Source organism: Maylandia zebra, linkage group LG16 (assembly GCF_041146795.1).
Source record: "Maylandia zebra isolate NMK-2024a linkage group LG16, Mzebra_GT3a, whole genome shotgun sequence".
Taxonomy (NCBI): Eukaryota; Metazoa; Chordata; class Actinopteri; order Cichliformes; family Cichlidae; genus Maylandia; species Maylandia zebra.
The window spans coordinates 36,942,548-36,969,152 of NC_135182.1; the positions used below are offsets into that span (position 1 = coordinate 36,942,548).

The 26,605-nt window shown below is 44.9% G+C and overlaps 1 protein-coding gene across 6 annotated transcripts in view; it reads right to left on the reverse strand.

Moving 5' to 3' along the window:
• ttn.1 (titin, tandem duplicate 1) overlaps window positions 1–26,605 on the reverse strand; it is a 175,520-nt gene that overhangs the window by 73,409 nt on the left and 75,506 nt on the right. For all 6 annotated transcript variants that reach the window (XM_076874611.1, XM_076874610.1, XM_076874609.1 and 3 more), the window contains 44 exons: window positions 22,922–23,045; window positions 22,551–22,817; window positions 22,352–22,449; window positions 22,085–22,253; window positions 21,290–21,559; window positions 20,848–21,114; window positions 20,485–20,763; window positions 19,597–20,005; window positions 19,194–19,318; window positions 18,843–19,109; window positions 18,305–18,574; window positions 17,921–18,220; window positions 17,522–17,824; window positions 17,251–17,438; window positions 17,038–17,152; window positions 16,650–16,937; window positions 16,335–16,486; window positions 13,709–13,856; window positions 13,427–13,604; window positions 13,195–13,316; window positions 12,256–12,543; window positions 11,626–11,922; window positions 11,349–11,535; window positions 11,119–11,234; window positions 10,692–10,991; window positions 10,236–10,535; window positions 10,025–10,130; window positions 9,648–9,844; window positions 9,186–9,494; window positions 8,808–9,086; window positions 8,284–8,583; window positions 7,673–7,975; window positions 7,380–7,576; window positions 7,121–7,304; window positions 6,407–6,709; window positions 3,728–4,027; window positions 3,259–3,377; window positions 2,955–3,132; window positions 2,540–2,824; window positions 2,029–2,322; window positions 1,596–1,895; window positions 886–1,067; window positions 427–556; window positions 86–276 (listed from right to left, as the gene is read on the reverse strand). In XM_076874611.1, coding sequence (XP_076730726.1) covers window positions 86–276; window positions 427–556; window positions 886–1,067; window positions 1,596–1,895; window positions 2,029–2,322; window positions 2,540–2,824; window positions 2,955–3,132; window positions 3,259–3,377; window positions 3,728–4,027; window positions 6,407–6,709; window positions 7,121–7,304; window positions 7,380–7,576; window positions 7,673–7,975; window positions 8,284–8,583; window positions 8,808–9,086; window positions 9,186–9,494; window positions 9,648–9,844; window positions 10,025–10,130; window positions 10,236–10,535; window positions 10,692–10,991; window positions 11,119–11,234; window positions 11,349–11,535; window positions 11,626–11,922; window positions 12,256–12,543; window positions 13,195–13,316; window positions 13,427–13,604; window positions 13,709–13,856; window positions 16,335–16,486; window positions 16,650–16,937; window positions 17,038–17,152; window positions 17,251–17,438; window positions 17,522–17,824; window positions 17,921–18,220; window positions 18,305–18,574; window positions 18,843–19,109; window positions 19,194–19,318; window positions 19,597–20,005; window positions 20,485–20,763; window positions 20,848–21,114; window positions 21,290–21,559; window positions 22,085–22,253; window positions 22,352–22,449; window positions 22,551–22,817; window positions 22,922–23,045 — 9,984 coding nt within the window. The remainder of the gene's footprint in view (window positions 1–85; window positions 277–426; window positions 557–885; window positions 1,068–1,595; window positions 1,896–2,028; window positions 2,323–2,539; window positions 2,825–2,954; window positions 3,133–3,258; window positions 3,378–3,727; window positions 4,028–6,406; window positions 6,710–7,120; window positions 7,305–7,379; window positions 7,577–7,672; window positions 7,976–8,283; window positions 8,584–8,807; window positions 9,087–9,185; window positions 9,495–9,647; window positions 9,845–10,024; window positions 10,131–10,235; window positions 10,536–10,691; window positions 10,992–11,118; window positions 11,235–11,348; window positions 11,536–11,625; window positions 11,923–12,255; window positions 12,544–13,194; window positions 13,317–13,426; window positions 13,605–13,708; window positions 13,857–16,334; window positions 16,487–16,649; window positions 16,938–17,037; window positions 17,153–17,250; window positions 17,439–17,521; window positions 17,825–17,920; window positions 18,221–18,304; window positions 18,575–18,842; window positions 19,110–19,193; window positions 19,319–19,596; window positions 20,006–20,484; window positions 20,764–20,847; window positions 21,115–21,289; window positions 21,560–22,084; window positions 22,254–22,351; window positions 22,450–22,550; window positions 22,818–22,921; window positions 23,046–26,605) is intronic.

Here is a 26,605-nt window from a genome sequence, read left to right on the forward strand (position 1 = left end):
TTTATCGTTAATACAACAAAATGATTCATTATTATTCATTTTGAATAAGTCTGTGTAGCATCCATGCTCTGCAGCCAAGTCTTACCCCATATCTCCTGTCAATGAGGTTGATGGTGAGAACATCAAAGTCAGACTTTTTCTTGCTTGCATCTCTGCGCTCAACAATGTAGTTAGTAATCTCGCTTCCTCCATTGTCTTCTGGAGCGTCCCAGGTCAGGTAGCACGAGTCTGCTTTGATGTCTGAGACCACGATGTTCCGTGGAGGAAGAGGACGGTCTGAAAATGCAGTGTTAAATTCATGTACAGCTCAGCAATTCGGGATGAAAAATAATGTTTAAATACTGCATATTTAACGTGAAACATTGGAAAAGATGCCGTGTTAAACACAAGCCATTAAAATTATACAAACAGAATTTTAGGTTTTACCGAGGATCTCGACTTTGATGATCTGCTGAGCTTTCCCGTGGCAGTTTTCAGCAACCAGCTTGTAGCTGCCTTTGTCCTGCCTTATGGTTTCTGGGATGGCGATCTTCGTCCTTATGGTTGTCCGGTCCACCTGAAGATAAAACAATTTAATTTGTTGAGGATCTAACTATTTCTAAAATCCAGAGTGCGAAGGGTCAGAGATCCGTTCATCCTCTGTAAAGCAGGATTTTGCTTTTATATTAACTGTGCCAATGATGAAACAGTAAAAAATGTTCTCCATTGCTCCAACATTCAACATGACAAATAGATACAAAGGAACAACAGTGTGGCTTAAATTCATTCGTCACACAAAAACATAGGCAAACGTACATGCATAAGTAAATAAATGTGGGAACTTCTTCCTGTGAAACCAGTAGCTCCACTGAATAACAATACCATAAAACTAAAACTAGTTCTGACCTCCTCAGTCTCCATCGTCATCTTCTCCTCATCGGTCTTCTCGATCACGACGTCATCCTTCATCCACTGCAGTGTCGGCAGAGGAAGTCCCCTCACTTCTGCTGGGATGTCGATGGCGGCGCCTTTCCTCACATTGATGGCGTTGCTCTTGATGAATTTCAAGATTGTAATGCTGGGAGCAACTTTGGCCAACAAAATTGGGAAATTGTGTCAAATCTTTATCAGCCTGACAAAAGTAAAGTATCATCATAACCTTTAGGCCCTTTCACATCAGATATGGCATGTGTTGCACTGACTGCTAACTAAAGCCAAGGGCCCAAAATTTGTGGGGCCTCTGCTTGGAAGTCTGTTTTTTGCAGCCACTCTACGTGTACTATAAACGTGCCTGCTTATCATTTCAAAACATCTCGTTGATTTGAAATCCTCTACGAGAGTTCGTGTTGTATTATGCTCAAATATTTCATAAAACATGCATCACTTATTCATAAAGAAGAAAGCTTTGTAACTATCCCGACTAGTGAAGAGTGTGTCCTTTCCACAACACTGCCTTCCTCCTGAGGTCCGCAGAGCTGTTGAAGGCTTAAAGGCTCGAACTCAAGCGCACAGAATCTTTTCCTTCATATTGTGCTTGAACTTTGCGCAGCTATACGCTTTATTTCTATTGGTTTTGCACATGTGAATGTGATAGGACCTTAAGACTTTGAACATACTCTCATCATCCTGGATCTTGACGGTGATTCTTTTGGATGGATCTCCTTCTCCAACCTCGTTCACGGCTTTGACACGGAAGTCATACTCCTGGTTCTCCGACAGGTTCTCAATGGTTCCACAGCACTCAGTGAAGATCTTGCGGTTGGCCACTTCAAACTCGGTGCTGTCAGACCTCATCTTCTCCACATAGTATCCTCTGATGGGGCTGCCACCATCAGTGCGAGGAGGCTGCCAGGCCAGAGTGATGGTGTTCTTGCTTCTGTTGGTGTAGTGCAGTTTCTCTGGGGCAGATGGTGTACCTGCAACATTTTGAAAGAATTTAGCCATCACTGAAAAAATTGGATCATCAGGCCACTGAATTTTTCATCAGGCTTAATTAATGCCCTAAAGTGTGAGCTAACAGCAGCATCAAGACATATTTGGTAAGCTCACCTTTTGGATCCTCAGCTAAGATGGGACCCAGGTCTGCTGGAAGTCCATCACCATACTTGTTCCTGGCAATGACTCTGAAATCATACTGCTCGCCAGCCAGCAGGCCTTGGACATCACACTTGCAGGATGCAGTCTCAATGGGCTGGCGGAAGAGCTTCATATTGGCATCCTTCTTTAGCACCTCATAACCAATGATATCGCTGCCACCATTATCCACGGGGTCAGACCAGGTGAGGACGATGTTCTTCTTGGTAACTGTAACAGCCTTCAAGTCAACCACCGGCCCAGGAACATCTGCAGGAACCAGGAAAAATATTTCATGTGAACATAACAGTTTTTATCACATAATTTAGATTTCAACAGTAAAGTCTGATCTGAAGTCAGTTCTATCGTTCCCTTCAAAGACCACAACGTGCTTCTGGATTGCAAAAGAAAAAAATGCACATTTGTGTTCTGAGTTCAAAAAGCAAGTTTATTAGTCCTAAAATAACTGAATTTATGTAACACTAACCCATAACATCCACTCTTGTCTCGGCGGTCTTGCTCCCACTGCTGTTGGTGCCGGTGATCTGGTACTTTCCGTGATCTGCCCTCACAGCCTTCTTGATGAACAATGTACTGTTCTTCCCCACGGTCTCCACAATCATCCTCTCTTTGTCGATTTCAGCCTCATCTTTGGCCCATTTTACCTCCGGCTGGGGTCGACCACGGACCACAGCAGGAAGCCTCAGAGACTCGCCGGCCCTAATCATGACGCCGTTCTTCACAGAGTCATCGAAATCCACAACAGGAGATTCTGCAGGACACAAGCCGTTAATCAGAACTGGAAAGCCATCTGTTTTGTGAGGCACAGTTATAAACACTGTCCCACATTAAAAATGCATATGTAAAAGTGCATCTTGCCCCTGTAATAGAACTTCTGGTACCTTGGGGCTCTTTGACGGTAACGGGTTCAGTAACACCAGGAGCTCCTGGGCCTGCGTCATTGACTGCAAGAACCCGGATATAATAATCTGCTCCCTCAGTGAGGCCGGTCACAGTGTACGTCAGCTCTTTACACCTGAACTCGGTGCTGCGGCTCCAGTCTTTCTCTCCGGCCAGAACCTGTGACAAGAGCACAAGAGTTTGACCACGTCCACATCCATGATTCTTAAGAAAGACCCACAGTTGGAGATTTACTGATTATTAAATGTGTAATTCAAGGAGGTTACTTCACAGAGTTTTTCAGACCTTCTCAACGTGGTATCCCAGGATGTCTCCACCACCATTGTACAGCGGGGGCTTCCACGCCACAACAACAGAGTCCTTCCCGGTGTCCACGATCCATGGAATTGGTGGACCAGGAGGCACTGAGTGGAAGAGTGGAACAATGATAGGCTGCACTTGGTCTTTACTGTTACACAATCAAGTTCTTCCTTCAGCAGCATATATGCAGTTTTCTCTATTTATGAGAAATGTGTCATTCATAATTTTGATAATTAAAAAGACTAAAATAATTTCTTGTCGATGAAGATTTTGAAGATTTAATAAAGTTTGCAGGACAACTTTTGAAACATCTTTATCGGTCATAAGAATGTATTAACTTTACTCATCTCAGGTGTGATGACTAGAAAGAAGTAGATCAAACCAAAAAATCTGATGCTACACTTAAGAAAATGTGAGCTTTCTCTTTGAAGTTCTCTTTTGGTATTGCACTCACGGATTTCATCCATGGCGACAATGCGATCGGTCGGATCACTGAAGGGCCCGGGGCCAGCCAGATTCTCAGCACAGACCCTGAAGATGTAGGTCAAGCCCTCCATCAGGCCAGTCACCTTCACCTCGAGAGAGTTGAGGAGGGCTCGGTTGACTCTGGTCCAGTGTTTGCTGTTCACCTCCTTCCTCTCGATCCAGTAACCCAGGATGGGGCTTCCATTGTCCTTTGGCTCATGCCAGGAGATGTGCGCGGTGCTTGCCGTCACCTCGTGGACTCTGGGAGTGTTGGGAGCATCAGGAGGACCTGAGCACAAAGGAGAATATAGGTGACTTTATATTTAACGGTCTTTGCACATTTGACGAACACAGGGAAGAGATGTCTTCATTGTTACCTTCACAATATGGCCATAAGGTTGTGCCATATTGTGCCAGAGTCAAACAATGTTGCTGGTTGTATAAAGAAAAACAACTGCTTTAACATATCATTTGTTTTAACAGAAACTAAAAGTCAGTTTATGTCAATCATGTTAAATTGTTTCCATATTTTTTAACTTCACTATAACCTGTAACTGATCATTAAAAATTGAATTAATGAGTATTTTAAGGATGTATTTAACTTTTAGTATTTAAAAATGGATAATGTGAAATATTGTCTGGATGCACACTCAGTCATCCAGCTAGTAAATCCCAAAAGGTTGATTCTGTTCACCTGGATTTTTTCAGTGCGAGAAACGTTTCATCATCATCAGGTGACCTGAGGTCTCCAACCTTATAAACAGCACATTTGTACAATGACTGAAACCAGCACCAATGGACTGTGATCAGTTTATGATCATTAATATGCATTGACAATCGATCAACAGCCACTGATCCATGGCCATGAGTCCCATTCACAGAGAGCTGGGGAATGGCTGCAATCACAGCATGTAAGATGGTGACAGATGGACACTTACACCCTGGATTTTGTTGAGAAGGTGAGAGATGCCATCATGGAGGCAGATCAAACCATGGTCTCGTATGATGTTACATCTCTCTTCACTTGTGTGCCAGTCACTGAAGCACCGGAGGTAGTTCATAAGAGATTACCGGATGACCCCAACCTCAGCAACAGGATCAATCTCAGCATCGACCAAGTGTGTTTGTGATGGGTTTGTCTAGCACAGACCTATTGCTGGTACGAGACAATTCTACTACAACAGCAAAAACAAGTCACCAGAGCTCTTTGTATGATGACGTGCACGAGGGAGATGCCCGAGACGAGCGCTTATATATTTCTAAGCATAAATGACAATCCAACAATATAAACCTAAGAGTTTGCTTTTGGAACTGTGTCTTCATTCCACCTACTTCACATACAAGAGTCAGTGCTACAGGCAGAAACATGGGTGTGCCATGGGCTCCCAGTTTCACCCATCGTGGCCAATTTGTACATGGAAGAAGTGGAAAAGAGGGCTTTGCTATCCTACCCTGGAACACCACCAAGCCATTGGTTCAGGTATGTGGATGACACCGGGGTGAAAATCAAAGATCAGGATGTACCACATTTCACGGATCACATTAACTCGGTGGACCGACACATCAAATTCACCAGGGAGGATATGAACAGTGGCAGGTTAGCCTTCTTAGACTGTGAGATTTCCATCAGTAATGGGGGACATCTAAAAGCTGACGTGTACCGTAAACCTGCACATACAGATCAGTATCTAAGGTTTGACTCTCATCATCCACTGGAGCACAAACTGGGCGTCATCAGGACGCTACAACACAGAGCGAACACCATCCCCACAGACACAGCAGCCAGGGAGGCAGAAGAACATCAAGAAGGCCCTGAGTAAGTGTGGTTATCCCAGCTGGACTTTTGTCAAAGAAAGCTCCAGCCGATCCAGGAGAGAAGGACAACCGTTTAGGAGGAGGCCATTTACTTAAAAGGGAAAGACCATCTCTGAATCGAGGAGGGGCCTAAGTGTCCATCTGTCTCCATCTTACAATGCTGTGATTGCAGCCATTCCTCAACTCTCTGTGAGTGGGACTCATGGCCATGGATCAGTGGTTGTTCAATGATCATGTCAAATTGTATATTAATGATCAGTGAACTGACCTCCCAGCCCATTGTTCCTTCAGTGGGCTGGTTTCAGTCATTATGCAAATGTACTGTTTATAAGATTGAGACCTGCAGTCAGCTGAGACTGAAGACGTCACCTGGATGAGTGACAAAATGTTTCTCCCACTGAAATGTCCAGATGAACAGAATCAACCTTTGCGGAACGGAAAAAATTACTTATAATTGAAAGCACAAAATGTTGAATACATGAAATAATTAAAAATAAAAGCTAAACAGATTTATAAATAACACACTGATTTTATTTACATACTGCATAGATGCTTATTTTCATATGTGACATAGAACATGTTTTAAAGAAATACCAGTAACTGCAGTAATTCAGACATTTTTGCATCTGTTAATAAATGCAAATTATTCTTACAAAATATAAAGAATCAATTTTAAGAAATTTGTGTATTTTTTATATTTTTAAAGTCCAAAATACGTTATTGTGACACCGTTAAATTACCACTAAATTACATTAAAAAAAGGAGGTATAATTACTTTTGAAGTTTGTTTGTTTTTTTACAGCTGATTGTTATCAGTCATCACAGTCTTTATTATTTTTATGCTTTTACTCACTGAACTGGTTCTTGGCGACGAGTGGTTCGGAGATGCACGGTGGACCACAGCCATACTTGTTTTCAGCAGTGACTCTGAAGATGTACTCCTTCCCTTCGATGAGCTTGGTGACGGGGCAGCTGGTGCCCTTCAGGGTAGAAGTGACGGTGATCCAGCCAGTCTCGTCCTTCTTGTTGTCTTTCTTCTCCAGAATGTAGTTCAGGATCTCGCTGCCACCATCATCCTCAGGAGGCTCCCAGTTACAGATGACCGACGTGTTCCTGATCTCATCAAAGGTGAAGTTAATCGGAGCACCAGGTTTGTCTGCAATACAAGACAGTCAAGCCAATGTTTAATCTCAATGGCATTTTGGAAATGAATAATTGTTTAACTCTGCTAGCGGCTCTGTAGTAAACATGTTTGCCTAATCAAGATTGTTGAGGTTTTCTCTTTGATATTGCACTCCCTACCTGAAAAGTGGTTTGAGCCGACTGTTGTTAAGAATTGGTTCTATAAGAAAAAAATCTGAACTGAAGTCAATTTCTGAATCAAACTTGGGAGAAGAAAGAATCCCAGGTAGGCTTATGTCAGGAACACTGTGCCAAAGTTAAATATGTGGATCTGTTGTGATTCCTTGCATATAATGGAGAAGCTCACAGACGCTTTTAACTGTGTGAATATACCAGTTATGAAATCTAATCATGTGGCCTCCAGTTAATCGGTAAACTTTATTACCTAGGACGTTGACGACGCAGGAAGCGGTGGCAACACCATGTGTGTTTTCCACCTTGATAGTGAAGCTGCCGTGATCGGTTCTGACGGCATCACGGATCATCAGTGCAGATTGTCCCTTCTTGGTCTGGTCTATACCCAGACGCTCACGCAGGGGAGTCACAAACTCCTCCTCTGGTTCTGGAACCTGCAGCAAGAAATCAGAAAGGTTGAAACACTTGAAACATTCAGGACTTTCAGATGTCTCAGTGAAGACACAAACCTTGGCTTTGGTCTTCTTCTTCTTGATAACAGGAATGAACTTCTTGGTGGGCTCTTTGGTGACATCCTCATCATTTCTCAGCCAGGTGACTTTGGGATATGGGGAGCCAGAGATGTAGGCGTCAATGCAGATTTCCTCACCTTTCTTGATGCAGAGCCCAGATTGAACACGGGCGTGCAGGGTGACCTTGGGTTTTTCTGCAAGGAATGAACGATTTTGACATGTTAGCTCCAACATAAATACACATTTACTTGTGACAGTCACTGATGTTAGCGCATTTGACTTTCACACACCAACAGGGTCTGCAGCCTTGATGGGCTGTGAGCTGCGTGACGGCTCGCTGACTCCGGCAGCATTCTCAGCTCTGACCCTGAACTGGTACTCCATGTCCTCCTTTAGGCCCATCACCACGTAGGAGAAACCAGGGACCAGGCTTGGTGTGACCCTCTCGTAGCGGTCGCCGTCCTTCTCGATCTTCTCTATGATGTAGCCCTGGATGGGACAGCCGCCATCGTAGTCTGGAGCCTTCCAGGTGACTGTGATGGACTTGGACGTTGGGTCATGAGCCTCCACTTGGATGGGTGGGTCTGGTTTCTCTGTGCAATCAATATTAACAACAGAGTCAATGTCTGATGTTTTGATGTTCCAGTTGTTTATGCCTCATATTTTAGGAGTTACACTTGATCTGCTTGGACCCCCTGTCAGTTGTCCTGTATCAGAATCACCTGACTAAATCGGTCCTCATTTTTGTATTGACGGGACAGTTTATGAAGATCATTTCACTTGCAGCATAGTTTGGAAAGTATTCATGTGCTTTTTCAGACTAAACTTTATCTGAAATGGTAATGTTAATGCTCAAAGCAATAAAACAGATTTTAGTTGTTGAACATAAAATGAAACTTACGTTTTATTTCCTCTATAATGACCGGGTTTTGTAACTCCAAATATTGTCCCGCTCCGACCTTGTTGACAGCTTTCACCCTGAAGTAGTACTCACAGTTGACAAAGAGATCTTTGACAGTACTTGTTAGGACATTTTCTCCTGACATAACAGGCATGTAAGTCTTTTTGGACGCTTCACGGCGCTCCAGGGTATAGCTGACAATGGGGGTGCCGCCATCATCCTCTGGAGCTTCCCAGCTGACCTTGCAGCTGTTCTTGGTGACGTCACTGGAGGTGATAGTTTTACACTGACCAGGGAGTCCTACACGGTTTGGGAAAGAAGCAAAACTGTTTAAGAAGATTGCTGCAGAGTGTCTGTGTCTGATAGTGAATAGTGAGTCTGCTTGAGGACTTTTAGACTAAGAATGGATCTAAATCCAAACTTGGAAATTGTTGATGGTAAACTTTAAATTTGGTTTGCAGAGGACACCATCGCTGAACGGCATATTAACAGCGTTATATGTCCTAAGCATCGAATCGCCTTACCGATGACTTTGACATTGACGGTTCCAGTGGCAGTTCCCAGACTGTTTTCCAGAGTGATGGCATAGGCGCCAGCATCACCGCGGCTGCACTTGAGCAGCTCCAGGTGGGCGCTGTTCATCTCCACTGTCAGGGAGAGCCGGTCACCGGCCTTACACTCCACAGTGTCCTTCTGCCAAACCATCTTGGGTGTCGGGATTGCCCTGTAGGGAATATTCAGGTGCAGCTTCTCACCTTCAACCACTATCACGTCCTTTGCTTCCAAATCCATGGTTGGAGCACCTTGTGAGAAGAACACAGGATTATTACTTAGATTTGTATTATCGGTGCTTTAAGTTCACTTCTTCTGAAGTTCTAAAGTTGAATTCCGTCCTTGCTTACAGTCAGGATCTTTGGTGGCGACCTTATCAGAGACATCAGAGGGATCACTGACTCCGACAGAGTTGATGGCCCGAACCCTAATGACATACTTTTTCTCAGGTTTGATTCCATCATCTATCCTGAAATTTAGCTCCTTGATGGGTCTGCTGTTGACCCTGAGCCACTTTAGTTCTGGACGGGCTTCTGCCACCTCCACATGGTACCCAGTGACAGGACAACCCCCGTCCTTGACCGGAGGCTTCCAGGTGACATTGATGTGCTCCCTGCTGGCATCAGGGATGACCACTTCAAGTGGAGGTGATGGTGCACCTGGAGAGGAAGGAGGTTTCATGCATTTATCTGCAGAAAGTCAACAACTTTTTGTCCTTATTTTATTATTGTTGGGGTTATTTTGGGGGGATATCCCTGCTTAAATACACTGAGCACCAAAAGAATAAAGAAATACAGTTAAAAGTATCTTACTGGTTGGATCTTCAATGGTGAGAATCACGGTGGGTTCACTTGGATCTCCAACTCCAGCCTCGTTCTCAGCTCTGACCTGGAACTGCACTTCTGAACCTTCATCAACATCCGTTACCTTGAACTGAGTCTTTCTGTCCGGAGTTTTGCAGCACTTCAGCCAGCGAGTTCCCACCTTTTCTTTCTTCTCAATCACATACCTGTTAGGCAGATGGTGTTTGTCAAGTACAGCTCTTGAACAGTATGAGATAAACCACGTCTTTTGTCTCACTTTAGAGTTCTCTTACTGAAAGCCTGAATGCGCTGCTTTATGGAAAAACCCACCAAAAAGTGTCCTATAATTGTTCTCGTCTGAATGGCTTTACAGCAGTTTGTCTTACTTTGTTATTGGTCTTCCACCATCGCTATTGGGAGGTTCCCACTTCAGCTCCACGTGTCTCTTGGTGACTTCCACCACTGTCAGTGCATAAGGAGGTCCAGGAGTTGCTGGAGAAAAAGTGAAAAGCATTAACACGTAGAGATAGTGGTTCCTTGGGTTTCACAAAGAAGTAAATTAAAAGGGGAAGACCAATGCTGACTTAAAAAACTCACTAAAAGTGTCCTTGGCAAGAACGGCATCCTCCAGCTCGCAAAATTCACCCATCCCAACGGCATTCTCTGCAGCAACCCGGAACACATACAGCGATCCTTCGTTGAGAGGGGTAACCGTATACTTCTGTTCCTTGACGGTGGTATCGACAGTCTGCCACGCCTTCCGCCTCACGTCCCTCTTTTCAACCACGTAGTTGGTGATGGGTGAGCCGCCATCACTGCTGGGAGGCTGCCACTTTAGGTCTGCGTTAATTTTGGTGATGTTCGCCACCTCCAGCCACTGAGGAGCTGATGGAGGATCTATTGAAGCAAACACAAAGACTTTTACTTTAAAAAATTAAATTCAAGGTCGTATGGTTTTCCAAATGAAAACAACTCTTGATAGCTTATATTTTATAGTCTATAACCTCTACAGACGTCATTTGCTGCCCACTGCTCACACTGGTATCAACTTACAGAGTCTCTCCTTGCAGACCACGGGGTCGCTGGGCTCACTGGGCTCGCTCTCACCAGCCTTATTGACGGCCCTGACTCTGAAAGAGTATTCTTGCTTTTCTATTAGACCCTTCAGCTGATGCTCAGTCTGAGGAACATCCTCTGCAATCTTGATCCATTCCTCGCTTCCAGCCTTCTGGAACTCAATGATGTAGCCTTCAATCTTAGCCCCACCATCGTGCTCTGGACGAGTCCATCCTAACAGGGCTGAGGTCTTGGCAATGTCCCTGATGACAGGTTTACCAGGAGCCCATGGAGGATCTGAAGAAGAGTTATATGAATACTTTTATTTCCTGATCTTTGTGCTGTGCTTTGCAATAAGGAAATTATAATCTTGATACCACAACATCTGACTCAGCCTAAGTAGATTGACTGACATGTGACATACCAATAGGATCTTTGATGAGGATGGGATCAGTCTCTGCACTTGGGTTTCCAGGTCCAGCTAGATTTTCAGCCAGAACACGGAAGCGGTACTTCTTCTTGGCGGTGAGACCCTTTACCCTGCAGCCCAAAATTCAAAGTTAGAAACATGCTTGACAAAAAAATGGTCCACACTGTTAGCTGAAGGACTTTCACCATCACTCCTGCCACTTGTACCTTCAGGTACTTAGTTACCTGAATGTTGTGTCCGTGATGGGTAGTTTGTTACATCTGATCCACTTGTCACTCTCCGGATCTAACTTCTCAATCCAGTATCCAGTGATGGGGCTACCGCCATCCTCGTCAGGCTCTAACCAGGTCAGAGTGACAGCGTCCTTGGCGATGTCAGAGGGAGTGATTCTGGTTGGGGGACCCGGAGGATCTGAAACAGATGAAAAATAAAAGGATTTATCTACGGTTCACCTGCACAGGCTGGAAATAAATCACCGGAGAGTAGTATAAAACAACGTACCGAAGGAATACTTGGCAGTGATTGGCACATGCTCTGCAGGTTCACCAATGCCATACTGGTTCTCAGCACTGACCCTGAAAATGTACTCTTTCAATGCTGTGAGCTTGGTGGCCTTGAAGGTGGTGTGCTTCACCGTGGCTGACAGCTTGACCCACTCCTCCTTGTCAGTCTGACGACTTTCCACAATGTAGTTGGTGATGGGAGACCCACCATCATCTCTGGGAGGGTTCCAGGCCAGGACGCAGGATTCGTTGGTGATTTCAGAGATATCTAAAGCAGCTGGAGGGCCCGGTTTATCTAAAGAGGAGGGGCCAAAATTAAAATCATAACCAAGATAATGGTAATGCAAGACATCTGGAGGTGCCACAACTGCTTAGCAGGCTCGGCGATATAGGATAACCCTATAAAATGGTCTGTCCAGTATGTTATGCTAAGATTATTTTCATATCTTTAATCAAAAAAGGAGATGCTTTTCCCATTTTCTGACTAACTTAAAATCACCTGGTAGCATGAAAATCCTGTAGCTGTAAGGAACTCTAGGATTTCTACAGTAAAGGAAGTTTACTCTCATGTTTTCATTGCCATCACAGCTATCATTTGTCTTCTACGATAAGAAATCAGCTTTTGTACCCAGGATGTTGACATCAATAGTGGCAGTGGCTCGTCCACAGGCATTGACTGCCTCAATGATGTAGGTGGCGGTGTCTCCTCTGGTGGTGTTGTCAATGGAAACCTTCGAGTGTCCTGGCTGGGTGTCGATGGCAATGCGGTTATCAGCCCGCAGGACCACGTCTGCTTTGGTCCACTTCACCCGGGGATCGGGCTTCCCTTTCACATCTGCAGGAAGCTCAATCTTGCTGCCAGCTCTGGTGGTTAATCCAGCCAGCAACTTCACATCGAGCTGGATCTCAGGAGGTTCTGTAGGAATTTTTAAACATAGTCACAGTTGTCCCAACTTCATTACTGTGTTTCATTTCAATTTGTGCTTCTATAAATATATGTTCATTTCAGTTTCCCCTCGATAACTCACAACTGTCCAATATTTAATTTTACATGCAATAACCCAAACTGTAAATACATAACACCATTTATTTATGTATTTAATTCCTCTTTTCCCCAGATTTGTATATTTGTACATTAAATATATATATTTTTTCCTTTTTTCTAAATACTGTTCATGCAAAACTGTGTATTCTCGGCAGATATGTGCCATACTGCATTTTATTTGGCTGAACTATATATAATTTTGCTTATTTAAGCCAATTAGTTATAAAATTGTTCTGCTTTAACAAATGAATTTCCACCTTTTGGAGAAATGAAATGTGTCTTATATTATATTATCACAACTATGCCTGAAACCTTGATGGTAATATCCTTAAAATCCACACATTCTCACTTATTCTTTTATTTGTCATAAGAAAGATTTGCTCCTGTATCACTGAGAGATGCTGCACATTTCTGAGTGAGTCTGCAGAATCCATTACAAAAATAAATTATACTGCTGCACTTTTTGTGCAGTGTGTGGCTGCAGCGTCATGTGACTGTCTGGAAGAGCACAACCCGTCCTACCCTTAGCGTCCACAGCTTGGATCTCATCGGTAGCCCTGCAAGGTCGGCTGGCTCCCAGCTTGTTAAAAGCTCTGACTCTGTAGGCGTACCACTGGCCCTCGACCAGGCCGGTAACCTGGAACCTGTGAGTTCAAATCATATAATATATCCAGCTGTACCAAAATAAAGACAGGACACTAATAACGTGTGGCCCAAAAAACTTAACCGGCAGTTACAAGTTCTTAAGTCTTACTTGAGTTCAGGGAGGGGATCACCGCAGGGTTCCCACTTGTCTGTACCACGCTGGCACTTGTCCACCACGTAGCCTTTAATATGGGCACCACCATCGTATTTTGGAGGCTCCCAGGACAGGAAAATGGACTTGGCACTCTTATCGCGCCACTTAAGGTTCTCAGGTGGATCAGGTACAGCTGCAGGAGAAAATATGTGAACGTGAAACAGGTGAGATTCTAGTTATCTGTCAGTTTCTCCACTCAAAGACAATTAATTTCACATGAAGTGTAAAAACACTCACTTGCAGGAGAAGAGACATTGATGGGCTCATCGATGTAGGCTGGCTCTCCAGGTCCGCACTTGTTGCATGCAGAGACGCTGAACAGATACTCCTTTCCTTCAATCACGTCTGTTACCGTGTGCTCCAGGTCAAGGACGCCAGCAGCCACCTGGAAAAATGTCACTGTCACTGCTGAGCAAATAAACTCAGACCTGGGTAGACTTCTGGGTCTGTGAACATTATTTCACACTGTGGAAGTGATGTTTTCTGTTTTTAAAAATAAAAAAGCCAACATGTCACGTGCCATGTTTGAGCCAGGCCCTGAAACCTAACAACACTGCTGCTAACAATAACAATAACTTTATTTATAAAGCGCTTTCAAACAAAGTGCTGTACAGCGATTTGAAAATAAAGAGATAAATAAATAAAAGTGATACATAGCAACACAAGTTAAAAACATAAGCAGAGTTAAAAATGATAAACATTTAAAAAACGAATAGGCAAAGAATTAAGACCTGTAGGATAGGCTGAACAAGTGTGTCTTCAACTTAGCTTTAAAACCCTCCACAGAGCAGCCTGCCTAATATCTTGAGGGAGGTTGTTCCACAAAAACAGGGCACGAAAAGAAAAAGCACGCTCCCCAACTGTCTTTTTTCTGGCTTTAGGAACCTTTGGAAGGCCAGAGTCCTGAGATGGGAGCGCACGAGATGGAACATACAGTGGGGCAAAAAAGTATTTAGTCAGCCAGCGATTGTGCAAGTTCCCCCACCTAAAATGATGACAGAGGTCAGTAATTTGCACCAGAGGTACACTTCAACTGTGAGAGACAGAATGTGAAAAAAAAAATCCATGAATCCACATGGTAGGATTTGTAAAGAATTTATTGGTAAATCAGGGTGGAAAATAAGTATTTGGTCAATAACAAAAATACAACTCAATACTTTGTAACATAACCTTTGTTGGCAATAACAGAGGTCAAACGTTTACTATAGGTCTTTACCAGGTTTGCACACACAGTAGCTGGTATTTTGGCCCATTCCTCCATGCAGATCTTCTCGAGAGCAGTGATGTTTTGGGGCTGTCGCCGAGCAACACGGCCTTTCAACTCCCGCCACAGATTTTCTATGGGGTTGAGGTCTGGAGACTGGCTAGGCCACTCCAGGACTTTCAAATGCTTCTTACGGAGCCACTCCTTTGTTGCCCGGGCGGTGTGTTTTGGATCATTGTCATGTTGGAAGACCCAGCCTGGTTTCATCTTCAAAGTTCTCACTGATGGAAGGAGGTTTTGGCTCAAAATCTCACGATACATGGCCCCATTCATTCTGTCCTTAACACGGATCAGTCGTCCTGTCCCCTTGGCAGAAAAACAGCCCCATAGCATGATGTTTCCACCCCCATGCTTCACAGTAGGTATGGTGTTCTTGGGATGCAACTCAGTATTCTTCTTCCTCCAAACACGACGAGTTGAGTTTATACCAAAAAGTTCTACTTTGGTTTCATCTGACCACATGACATTCTCCCAATCCTCTGCTGTATCATCCATGTGCTCTCTGGCAAACTTCAGACGGGCCTGGACATGCACTGGCTTCAGCAGCGGAACACGTCTGGCACTGCGGGATTTGATTCCCTGCCGTTGTAGTGTGTTACTGATGGTGACCTTTGTTACTTTGGTCCCAGCTCTCTGCAGGTCATTCACCAGGTCCCCCCGTGTGGTTCTGGGATCTTTGCTCACCGTCCTCATGATCATTTTGACCCCACGGGATGAGATCTTGCGTGGAGCCCCAGATGGAGGGAGATTATCAGTGGTCTTGTATGTCTTCCATTTTCTGATGATTGCTCCCACAGGTGGTTTTTTCACACCAAACTGCTTGCCTATTGTAGATTCACTCTTCCCAGTCTGGTGCAGGTCTACAATACTTTTCCTGGTGTCCTTCGAAAGCTCTTTGGTCTTGGCCATGGCGGAGTTTGGAGTCTGACTGTTTGAGGCTGTGGACAGGTGTCTTTTATACAGATGATGAGTTCAAACAGGTGCCATTCATACAGGTAACGAGTGGGGGACAGAAAAGCTTCTTACAGAAGACGTTACAGGTCTGTGAGAGCCAGAGATTTTCCTTGTTTGAGGTGACCAAATACTTATTTTCCACCCTGATTTACCAATAAATTCTTTACAAATCCTACCATGTGGATTCATGGATTTTTTTTTCACATTCTGTCTCTCACAGTTGAAGTGTACCTCTGGTGCAAATTACTGACCTCTGTCATCATTTTAAGTGGGGGAACTTGCACAATCGGTGGCTGACTAAATACTTTTTTGCCCCACTGTAAAGGTGCAAAAGATTAGAGAGGTATGATGGTGCCAAACCAGTGAAAGCCTCGTAGGTGAGCAGCTTAGAATCTGCTCGAATGTGCTCAAATTTTTCAGTTTTAGTTAAAAAGCAAGCAGCTGCATTTTGCACCATCTGAAAACCTCTAAAACTTTTCGTTGGTAGCTCAGAAAGGAGCTGCACATTCATGTATTATTTTTAGAAGGCGGTTACTTTTTCACACAAAACCAGGTAATTCACTCAGTTTACATTTTGTGATGAGCTGAAATATTTTTATTACGTACAGCGCCAAAGATGACATTACTGAAATGAGCTGAAAGTACCTTGGCCCATGTCTTGCGAGAAACTTCTCTCTTCTCAATCTGATAGTGTGTCACTGGACTTCCTCCATCGTGTTCAGGTGCCTCCCACATCAAGTGGACATGTTGACGGGTCACTTCAGCCACTTTGAAGTCCTTCGGAGCACTGGGGCATGCTGGGAAAATAAGATGAAAAAGACTTCCATCAGTTTTCTTCTTTTGGGTTTGTTTCTAGATGATTTGGGGGTAACAGACGTCTCTGTACCACAATAAAATGAGCTGTCTATTAAAATAAGCACCATCATTGCTAAACTTGATCACATGGTCATGGGTTCTTACCGATGACGTTGACATCAATATCTCCAGAGACAGAGGATACGTCGTTCTCCAGCTGCAGGGTGTAGATGCCTTTGTCTGGACGAACACTAGGAGATATCGTCAGTTCCGTGTGCGTAGGCTTCGTCACCATGGAGACACGCTCATCCGCTGGGGTCAGCTCCTTCTCGCCAAAGGTCCACTTGGCCACAGGGGTTGGGTATCCAGTAATGGGAACTCTAATTGTTAGAGGCTGAGGAACAATCACCTCCAGGCCTTTCCTGAAGCCACTCAGATCAAAGGTTGGACCAACTGCCAAGAGAGAAACATTTGGTTGTGAAAGCACATCCAGTGAACTACTTGGATTTATAAAGAAGAAGTGGTTGGTTGAGTTTATGCTTGTTGCACGCACAATGAGGATCATCGGCAAGCAGTGGTCCCAGCTGCTCGGCTGGATCGGAGACACCGGCGGCATTCTCAGCGCAAACTCTGTAGAGGTACTTCTGACCAGGTTTTAGTCCAGACACCTGAAGAAAACAACAAAACAATCCAGACCAGGAAGAAAAATGTAACTGCGCTGAGGTTGAATCAGAATAAAGGCAGACTCTTCAGGTTGGCTGCATACCCGGTAGGAGAGGTCAGGACACAGTCTGGCGTTGCAGCGGAGCCACTTGTCAGAGCCGTCCTCACATTTCTCAATGATGTATCCTGTAATCATGCTGCCACCGTTGTTTATGGGCGTCTCCCAGGTCAACGTGACTGCTGTCTTGATTTGGTCACTAAAGTTCAGGTTCAGAGGTGGGCTCGGCCTCTCTGTGGGCACAAGACATGAGCAAAATCAGACTGTTTGATATTTCTACACAGGACTTAGATAGAAACATTGAGAGTGAGCTCACCGATGGGATCCATGATCTTGACGGGGTTGGTGGCAGCACTGGGCCTGCCGATGCCAGCCTTGTTCTCTGCTCGGACTCTAAAGATGTACTCCTTGTACTCCACCACGTCGTTCAGCATAGCCAAGCGGTCATCGGCAGCACAGACTAAGGCTGCCTCCCACTTAACAGATGTTCTGTCACGGAGCTCAATCACATAAGCAGTGATCTCAGAGCCACCGTCAAACTTGGGGGGCTCCCAAGTGATGGTGGCACCAAACTTGTTCACTGACTCTACTGCAACATTTTCAGGAGCATCTGGAACATCTAAAGTTAGGAAACAAAAATGTGACGGACATGATTAGGACGAGTGTGGAGATGGGGTTAGGATTAGTGGAGCGGGGATCTCGGGGTGTTGCTTACCAAACTTGTTTTTGGCCTGGACGGCATCTTCGGTTGCAACAGCGGGTCCGCTGCCAACTCTGTTTCGAGCACAGACTCTGAAGAGGTAAAAGGATTCCTTCTGCAGGCCACTGACACAGTACTCTGGAGTGTCAGCACGGTCTGTAGCCACAGTCCAGGTCTTGCGCTTCACATCCCGTCTTTCTACAACATAGGCGATAATCTTGCTGCCACCGTCATTCTCAGGTTCCTCCCAGGCCAAACTGACCTCGCCATCAACAGTGTCAACCACTCTCAGGTTCTTGATGGGTCCCGGTACATCTGGAAAACCACCAGGACAACACTCAGAAACTCTGGTGATATCCTCCGACAGAGGACTGAGCAGTTATCTGATCACAGACTCACCAATCACATCCAGGTTGATAAAGGCTTCACCCTCACCATGCTTGTTCTTAATTACCACCTTGTACCGGCCCTGGTCCTCCTTGGCAGGGCTCTTCAGGCGGTACTCGGTCTTGTCCAAAGAGGTGTCAATATTCTGGACAGGAAGACTGGTGCCTTCAAAAAACCACTCGGCATCAGCACGAGGGTACGCGTCATAAGGCACAGTCATGACAAAGGGTTTACCGGCATCTGTCACCAGGTTCTGGTCGGTGGTTTTAATCTTTGGAACAGCTGCAGGAGAGACAGAGGAGAAATTTGTACTGTTTAATTCGCCCTGCATAACACAGAGCAGTCCAAACTGGTGGATATCATCTTAAAATAAAACTGCGTGTTATGCTTTGCGTCTACAACTATATTCCCAAAACAACTTGGATGCTTCATAAAGTGTCAAGAAAAGATTTGTTTGTTTACAACTTTCTAAAAGTCTGTTAAATCAGTGATTTCTTTAACATTTCTTGAAATGCGTTTCACTACCTGTTTGCATGTGAAGTTGACTCACCTGCCAGCTCCAGCTTGGCCCGGGCATCCTTGTCTTTGGCCACGATCCTGTACTCTCCCTGATCTCTGGGTCTAATTTCACAGACCTGCAGTCTGTGGACTTTACCCTCGCTGATCATCTGGTATTTGTCTCCCTGGACGATGATCATGTTGTTCCTCATCCACTTCACCTCCACCCTGTCTTTGTTGAGCTCCACCTCAAACACGATGTCTGAACCCGGAGGTTCGAACACGTCCTGCGGTGGTCTGATGATTTCCACTGGGGTCTCTGCGCAACATAAAAACACATCTCACAAGAAGATTCGTCGAATAAATCTTTGCTTTTGAAGACAAAAAGAAACAAACATCTCACCTTCAACAAAGAGCCTCGCTCTCGTCCTCCTCTCATCCACACCACAGGCATATTCACACTCGTCATCAGGCCTGCACACCTTAATGATCAGTCTGCACGTCTTTCCTTCTTTTTCCATTTGATATCTGTAAAAACACAACAAACATCAGGAACTTGGTACAGTCATGTATATGATACTATAAGACTTAGATAACAGCATCAGCTGTGTAATTTTGCCTCTGTACACCACTGCACTTTATTTTAAATCAAAGGTAACACAAGGTCCCAGAAGCTTCAGGCTTTTGTAATCCTCTGTCATGACCACGTATCCCAAATTTTAACTTTCTGAATATTTTCTTGGTTGATTAGCATTTGATTTGTGTTCCTTTGGATCGAAACAACAGCAGACGCAGATCTGTCATACCTGGGGCCCGCTCGAATCTCTCGTCCTTCCCTGTACCACTTGACGGCAGCCTTCTCCTTGCTCAGCTTGCAAGTGAACTCTGCATCCTCGAACTCTGTAATGGTCTGGTCTTTGAGCTGTGCCGTGAAGTCTGTGGGTGCCTCGCTAATGATCAGCTCAGCTGCACATTTGTCATCTCCGACCACGGCCGTGTACTCGCCCTCGTCTTCCATGATGCAGTCCTTAACGGTCAGGCTGTGCTTCAGGCCATCGACTCTGTAGACGATGCGTTTGCTGAGTGTCACCTCCTGACCAGCCTTCAGCCACCTCACCGTCGCCCCGGGCCTGTTCACCTTACAGACGAAGCTGACGGTCTTCTTCTCCTGAGTCTCATTGTCCTCGATTGGCTCCAAGAACCTCAGTTTCTCCTCTGTGGAGGACCAAATGATTTCAGGGTGAACGTAAAGAAACAAAGGAGTACGTGCAACAAAGTCACTGAGCAAGAAACGGCTGCTTTGGATCAAACGTCCTGATACTCTTGGAAGAAACAGAACTTCAGTTATTCTGAATTCTTCAGATGATTTTCAGCTTTCTTTGCTTTATAACAAAGCTGACACATCCATCTGTCTTTCAGAGTCACGTCTGCGATTACTGAGAACAGGTTTAGGACACTGACCTGCCAAAAGGTGCTATAATATTAAACATAATGGAGACAGCCGTTGTATAAACTCCTAAATATGTTTCAACATTACTGTGAGCCATATACAGATAATAAAATAAGGCTGTGTGTACAGTAGAGTCACAAGAACAACTAAAGAAGCACTCAGCACTCAGGAAGCTGGCCCTGGTTTCATTAAAGAGTCAAATCCAGCCTGTAACTTCACTCAGATACTGTTACTGCCCACTCACCTGCCACTTTAGCGCTGGCAGTGCACTTGGCGAGCTCTCCTCTGTGATTGGTCAGGCTGACGGTATAGACGGCCTCATCAGCCTTCTGGGCGTCTCTGATCCTCAGAGAGAAGACGTTGTCCCTTTGAGCCATCATGTACTTGCTGCTCTCAAAAATGGTCTCCTCATTCTTCAGCCACTTGGCCTTCGCTCCTTCCGTGTTGGTCTCGCAGTTAAACACGATCTCGCCTCCCTCCTTCACCTCGGTGTCTTTGATCGGAGTTATGATCCTCAGTTTTTCTAAAACAGAATTCAAACTTAATAAAACCAAACCTGCATTCTGAAATCTGTAATAAGATATGACAAAGACCATAAGTGTCTTACCGATCACTAGCAGATCTGCCACGGCTTTAACAGTGCCAATGTGTGCAGTGTAGCCTCCCTCATCCTTCAGCTCACAGCTTTTCACAATAAGAGCTCTTCGTTTTCCTTCACTGATGATGCCGTACTTGTCTCCAGCTTCTATCTCTTTGTCTCCTCTGAACCATTTTACTTCGTAGGTGTCTTTGGAGACAGAGCAGGAGAACTCTGCCTTCTCGCCCTCCACCACTTCCTGGTTCTGAGGCCGAGCGAGGAACTCAGCTGCCAGTTCTGCAAAGGAGAAGAAGGCGGAGTTAAGGTTTGGTGGATTAGTGGATTTCTCCACGTTCTTTGTTTTGCTCTTCAGATTGCTTTTGAAATCATTACAAAGAAAATAATGACTCGGGTAGGTAATTGGTGACTTCAGTTTCTTCTATAAAATCAAAAAGTAAGCGACGTGTTTTACCGTTGAGTTTGAGCGTGGCGGATGTCCTGATGGTGGGACTCAGCCTGCAGTTGTAATCACCAGCGTCCTCCATCCTCAGGTCCCGGATGATCAGGATCCTCTTGCGTCCGTCCGTCTGTTGGTCGTAGCGACCTCCCTCTGGGAGCTCCTCGTCCCCTCGATACCAGGTAACCTCAGCGCCGGCCTTCGACACTTCGCAGATCATCTTCACGGTGTTCGTCTCTGTTCCCTCCACGTTGGACAGGTTCTTTGTAAACCTGGCTGCCTCCTCTGAAGGAAACACGAGCACCAGGAGTTCATTTACAGAGAAATATCCATCTATTAAGTCGAGCCTAAAATCATATGTTTATAGTTTTTACAAGAATATTTCTTCAGCAGAGAAATTTCCTGCAGTGGTTAGAAAGCTGACCGTCATCAGTGAATGACGTTTTATTTTCCAGCAGAACAAACATCTGTGGCTGACATGAATAAAAACGTCACTTTTTTTCTCATTGGAAGGTTGGTGAAACTGGAAATTCAACATGAATCAAACACATAAAATAAATCAGGGGTGGGCAACTCCAGGCCTCGAGTGCCGGTGTCCTGCAGGTTTTAGATTGCACCCCGGGTTCAACACACCTGAATCACATGGTTAGTTCATTACCAGGCCTCTGGAGAACTTCAAGAAATGCTGAGGAGTCATTTAGCCCTTTAAATCAGCTGTGATGGATCATGGACACATCTAAAACCTGCAGGACACCGGCACTCGAGGCCTGGAGTTGCCTACCCCTGAAATAGATGAATAATGTTCCTCACCGATGACGGTGAGTATGCCAGAGGTCTTGGAGGTTCTCGCGTCACATTCGTACTCGGCTTCATCATCAAACACAGACTTGTGGATGATAAGGATTCTCTGGACTCCCTTGGCGATGATCTCGTACTTCTTTCCTTTCCTGATCTCGCCACCGTCCTTGAACCAGCGAACCTTGAAAAATGACGACACAAGGGTTAGTCGAGAGTGTGAGAGCGGTTTCAGTCTGATCGACAGGACAGCAGCGACTGTTTGCATCCTGCTGAGCTCACCTTGGCAGACTCACGAGAAACTTCACATTCAAACTTGGCAGACTCCTTCTCTCTGACCTCAACATCCTGCAGAGGCTTTGTAAACTCAACATACGGAGCTGTGAATGGAAAAGGCCACAGCATGAGCACAGTTATGCTTTACCTCAGCTGGAGGTGCGACAGCAGATTTGAAAGATTAAAGCCTGGTTAAGGTCCTTACGTGTAACTTCCAGGAAACAAGAAGTCTTGAAGTCTTTGGCATCACATGTGTACAACTTGGCATCTTCAGGAGAGCAGTCGTGAATGATCAGAGCTCTCTTGCGTCCGTCCACGATGGTGTCGTACTTCTTGGTCTTTCTGAGCTCCTGTCCCTCCCTGAACCATCGTACCTCAGCATTCTCACGGGAAACCTCACACTCCAGAGTGGCCGTGGCTTCCTCCTCCACCGTCTGATCCTCCAGAGGCTTTGTGAACTCAACCGCTGGCTCTAAAGGTACAGAGACAGACGTGGTTAACAGGTGGTAACCACAGCCTCCTGTTAGAAATGCTTTGTCCTCGATCCTCGGAGCCCAGTCTGAGCGCGTGCCGTACCTCTGACGATAAGCTGAGCCTGAGTCTGGAAGTCCTTGGCAGTAAGTTTGACCTCGCCGGCCTCCGACAGGTTCACGTCTCGGACGGTCAAAGTGTGAACTCGGCCCGCCACCCGAGTCTTCACCTGCAGGAACCGAAAACAAAGCGAGCGTCACGCTTGCACACGAACACGAGCTGAACGCGTCACCATGGACACAGATACAGGGCCGTCACTTAAATAATCATTATAAATAATAATTACACTTATTCTGGTTCGTTTGCTAACAGGCGGCGAGTCTGAGCGATGACTGAATAACTCCGAGTGTCAAACTGATGAAATCAGGGAAAAATACCGTTTTTATTTTTTTTTGTCCACAAACTTCCAGCCTTGATTCACTTTGAGAAGCTACATCATAATAAAATATTTAAGAATTTTCTGCAGATGTGTTTTTAGAAATGAGTGAAAACCTTTGGTCATATCAACAGAATAAATTTCACTTTACTAATTTATTATTCAGCTGATCGAGCTGCTCTCTTTCACACACGGGCAGGTTTCTATCACTGGGCTGCTTTTTCCACTTTAACCTCATTTTCTCCAGCAATGAATTCAACTCCTTTGTGTTTTTAAATAAAACTCATTCGTGATTTTAATTCATAATTAAGCTTTATTAATTCATTATTTGGGTTCAGACACTCACCTGCTAAAAAACACTGTTCAAAAATATCCAAAAATTTAAAATTCTGAAAAAACGTCATAATAAATAAATAAATAAATAAATAAATAAATAAATAAATAATAATAATAATAATAATAATAATAATAGTTTGTGGGGATAGGTTAATTGATGAATCCAAATTGCCCATAGGTGTGAATGTGGGAGTGAATGGTTGTCTGTCCCTGTGTGTCAGCCCTGCGACAGACTAGCGACCTGTCCAGGGTGTACCCCGCCTCTCGCCCTATGACAGCTGGGATAGGCTCCAGCGCCCCCGTGACAAGCCGAAGCGAATGGATGGATGGAATAATAATCATAATCATAATTGTTTTATTTAACAAAGCGCCTTTCGAAGCACTCAAGGACACTGTACACAAGCAATAACAACAGCAAACATAACAATTTACAAGATAATAAGGATAAAACATTGAACAAATAAATAAAATAAATGAAAGTAGCAGGATGGAAACATTTATGTAGAAGTTTGAGTCTGGACTTAAAAAGAGGGAGGGAAGTGATGTTTCTTATCTCAGGAGGAAGGGATGATGGGGGGCAGAGCAGCAGAAAGCCTTGCGCCCCACGGTGGCTAGCCGGGGGGAAGGGACGGTGATCTGAACCAGAGCGGTATGAAGGCGAGAGATGATGGGTAGCCTTGAATGTGCACAAAAGTATCTTGAAATTGATGCGGTATTTAACCAGAAGCCAGTGAAGCTGCTGCAGAGCAGGGCTGACGTGGTGCATGGGTGATCGTGGCTCAAGAGTTGGGAGTTCGCCTTGTAATCGGAAGGTTGCCGGTTCGGGCCCCGGCTTGGACAGTCTCGGTCGTTGTGTCCTTGGGCAAGACACTTCACCCGTTGCCTACTGGTGGTGGTCAGAGGGCCCAGTGGCGCCAGTGTCCGGCAGCCTCGCCTCTGTCAGTGCGCCCCAGGGTGGCTGTGGCTGCTTCACTGGCTTCTGGTCACATCACCAGTGTGTGAATGTGTGTGTGAATGGGTGGATGACTGAATATGTCAATCAATCAATCAATCAATCTTTATTTATAAAGCACTTTTCATACAGAAAAAATGTAGCACAAAGTGCTTTACATAGTTAAAAGCAGCCCACCCCACCCTCCAACTCACTCCCCACACTTTGGAGTGTGTAAAGCGCTTTGGGGTCCTTAGGGACTGGTAAAGCGCTATATAAATACAGGCCATTTACCATAGAAAGAGTCCTGGTGATGATACGAGCAGCAGAGTTCTGGACACGCTGAAGCTGATGGATAGATTTTTGACTACGACCAAAAAGAAGAGAGTTGCTGTAATCGATCCGGGAAGTGACCGGGCTATGAACAAGGATGGCAGCGGCATGTGGGGCGAGAAAAGGACGGAGACGATTAAGGTTACGGAGTTGGAAATATGCGGACTGAGAGACGTTACTGATGTGGGAGCTAAAAGATCGAGTACCATCGCCGATGACACGCAGACTTTTCACACATGGAGAAACGGAGACTGTAACAGAAAAGCTGTTAGTTGTGGACAGTGTTTGTTTAGTGCCGACCAGGAGGATTTGTTACTGTTGAGTTTGAGAAAATTGGAAGAGAACCATGAATTTAGTTCAGCTAAGCAGAGGGTGAGAGAGGACGGGGGAGAGCAGAATCAGGTTTAGTGGACAGATACAGCTGGGTGTCATCGGCATAGCAGTGAAATGTGTCCAAGCGGAAGAAGCTAGATAATGAAACGAAGGGGCCCCAGGACAGATCCCTGCACGCCTGCAACCAGAGGAAAGGGCTGAGAAGTGAAGGATTTAAGTCGAATAAACTGAGTGCGATTTAAAGCTAGTGGGATATGGGAGAGACCGATGGAGGCGAGCCTACTGAGGAGTATCAAAGGCAGCAGTGAGATCGAGGAGAATAAGAATGGAGAGTAAACCAGAGTCAGCTTCCATGAGAAGATCAGTGAGTATTTTTATTAGTTTCAGTGCTGTGGGAGGGACGAACACCAGACTGGAACTGTTCATGCAGATTATTATTAGTGAAGTATGAGTGGAGTTGTGCGGCGACTGTCTTTTCAAGAAGTTTTGATAGAAATGGTCAATTGGAGACGGAAATGATCAAAATTACTGGGATCCTGTTTTTTTTTTCAGTATTGGGGTGATCACCACAGCTTTGGGAACAGCTCCAGTGGTAGTGAGGAGCAGATGAGAGCAGATATGAGGGGAAGCAGAGAGGGTAGACAGGCTTTGACCCAAACGGTAGGAACGGGGTCCAGGTAGAAGCTTTTGACTTACAGCTGAGATCTGAGATATCAGTGACAGAGGGAAGCTGGAAAACAGAAAAACAGTGTGATGGGAGAGGAAGTACAAAGGAAGAGCTACAGGCAACTTCAGACAGCAGGACTTGGTGTGTTTTGAGGATTTTCTCAGAGAAAAATAACAGAGAGAGTCGCAAAAGGACGATGAGTAAAGGTGAGCAGGGAGAGGATCTGGTGCTCTAACAGTTAAACAGTGAAAACAGCATCTGAGGGGAATCTTCGTTCGAACAAATGATGGTCGAGTAGTGCAGATTTAGTTTGGCTGATGCATTCCTTATAATGCAAAACATGATTATTAATTCAAGCACATGTAATATGTTTAGAAACTACCAGGAACACAAAATGACCTCGACCTGCTGAGAAACATTTGTTTATTTAATGGAGATGAAAGAATCTGAGGCCTTTGTGCAGATAAGGCGACACTCGAGGGTCAGAGTCACAGATAAGAGCCGCATGTTTATCTCCCAGATATTTTTAGCTGCAGCCTCTGCAGAACCAGAGAAACATCAAACATCACAAAGACAACTTGTCCTCATCTGCAAAACAAAACTCGTGTCTTTTCTTCATAATCCAAACTGGGATTCAGATTTTGAAATTCTTTTAAAACTCAGCTTTGTTGCTCAGAGACAGGAACAAATCAGAGCCCGGCGACCGTAAACGTGTCCTGATGGCGATTGTTTAAAATCAGACGTGTGACAGAC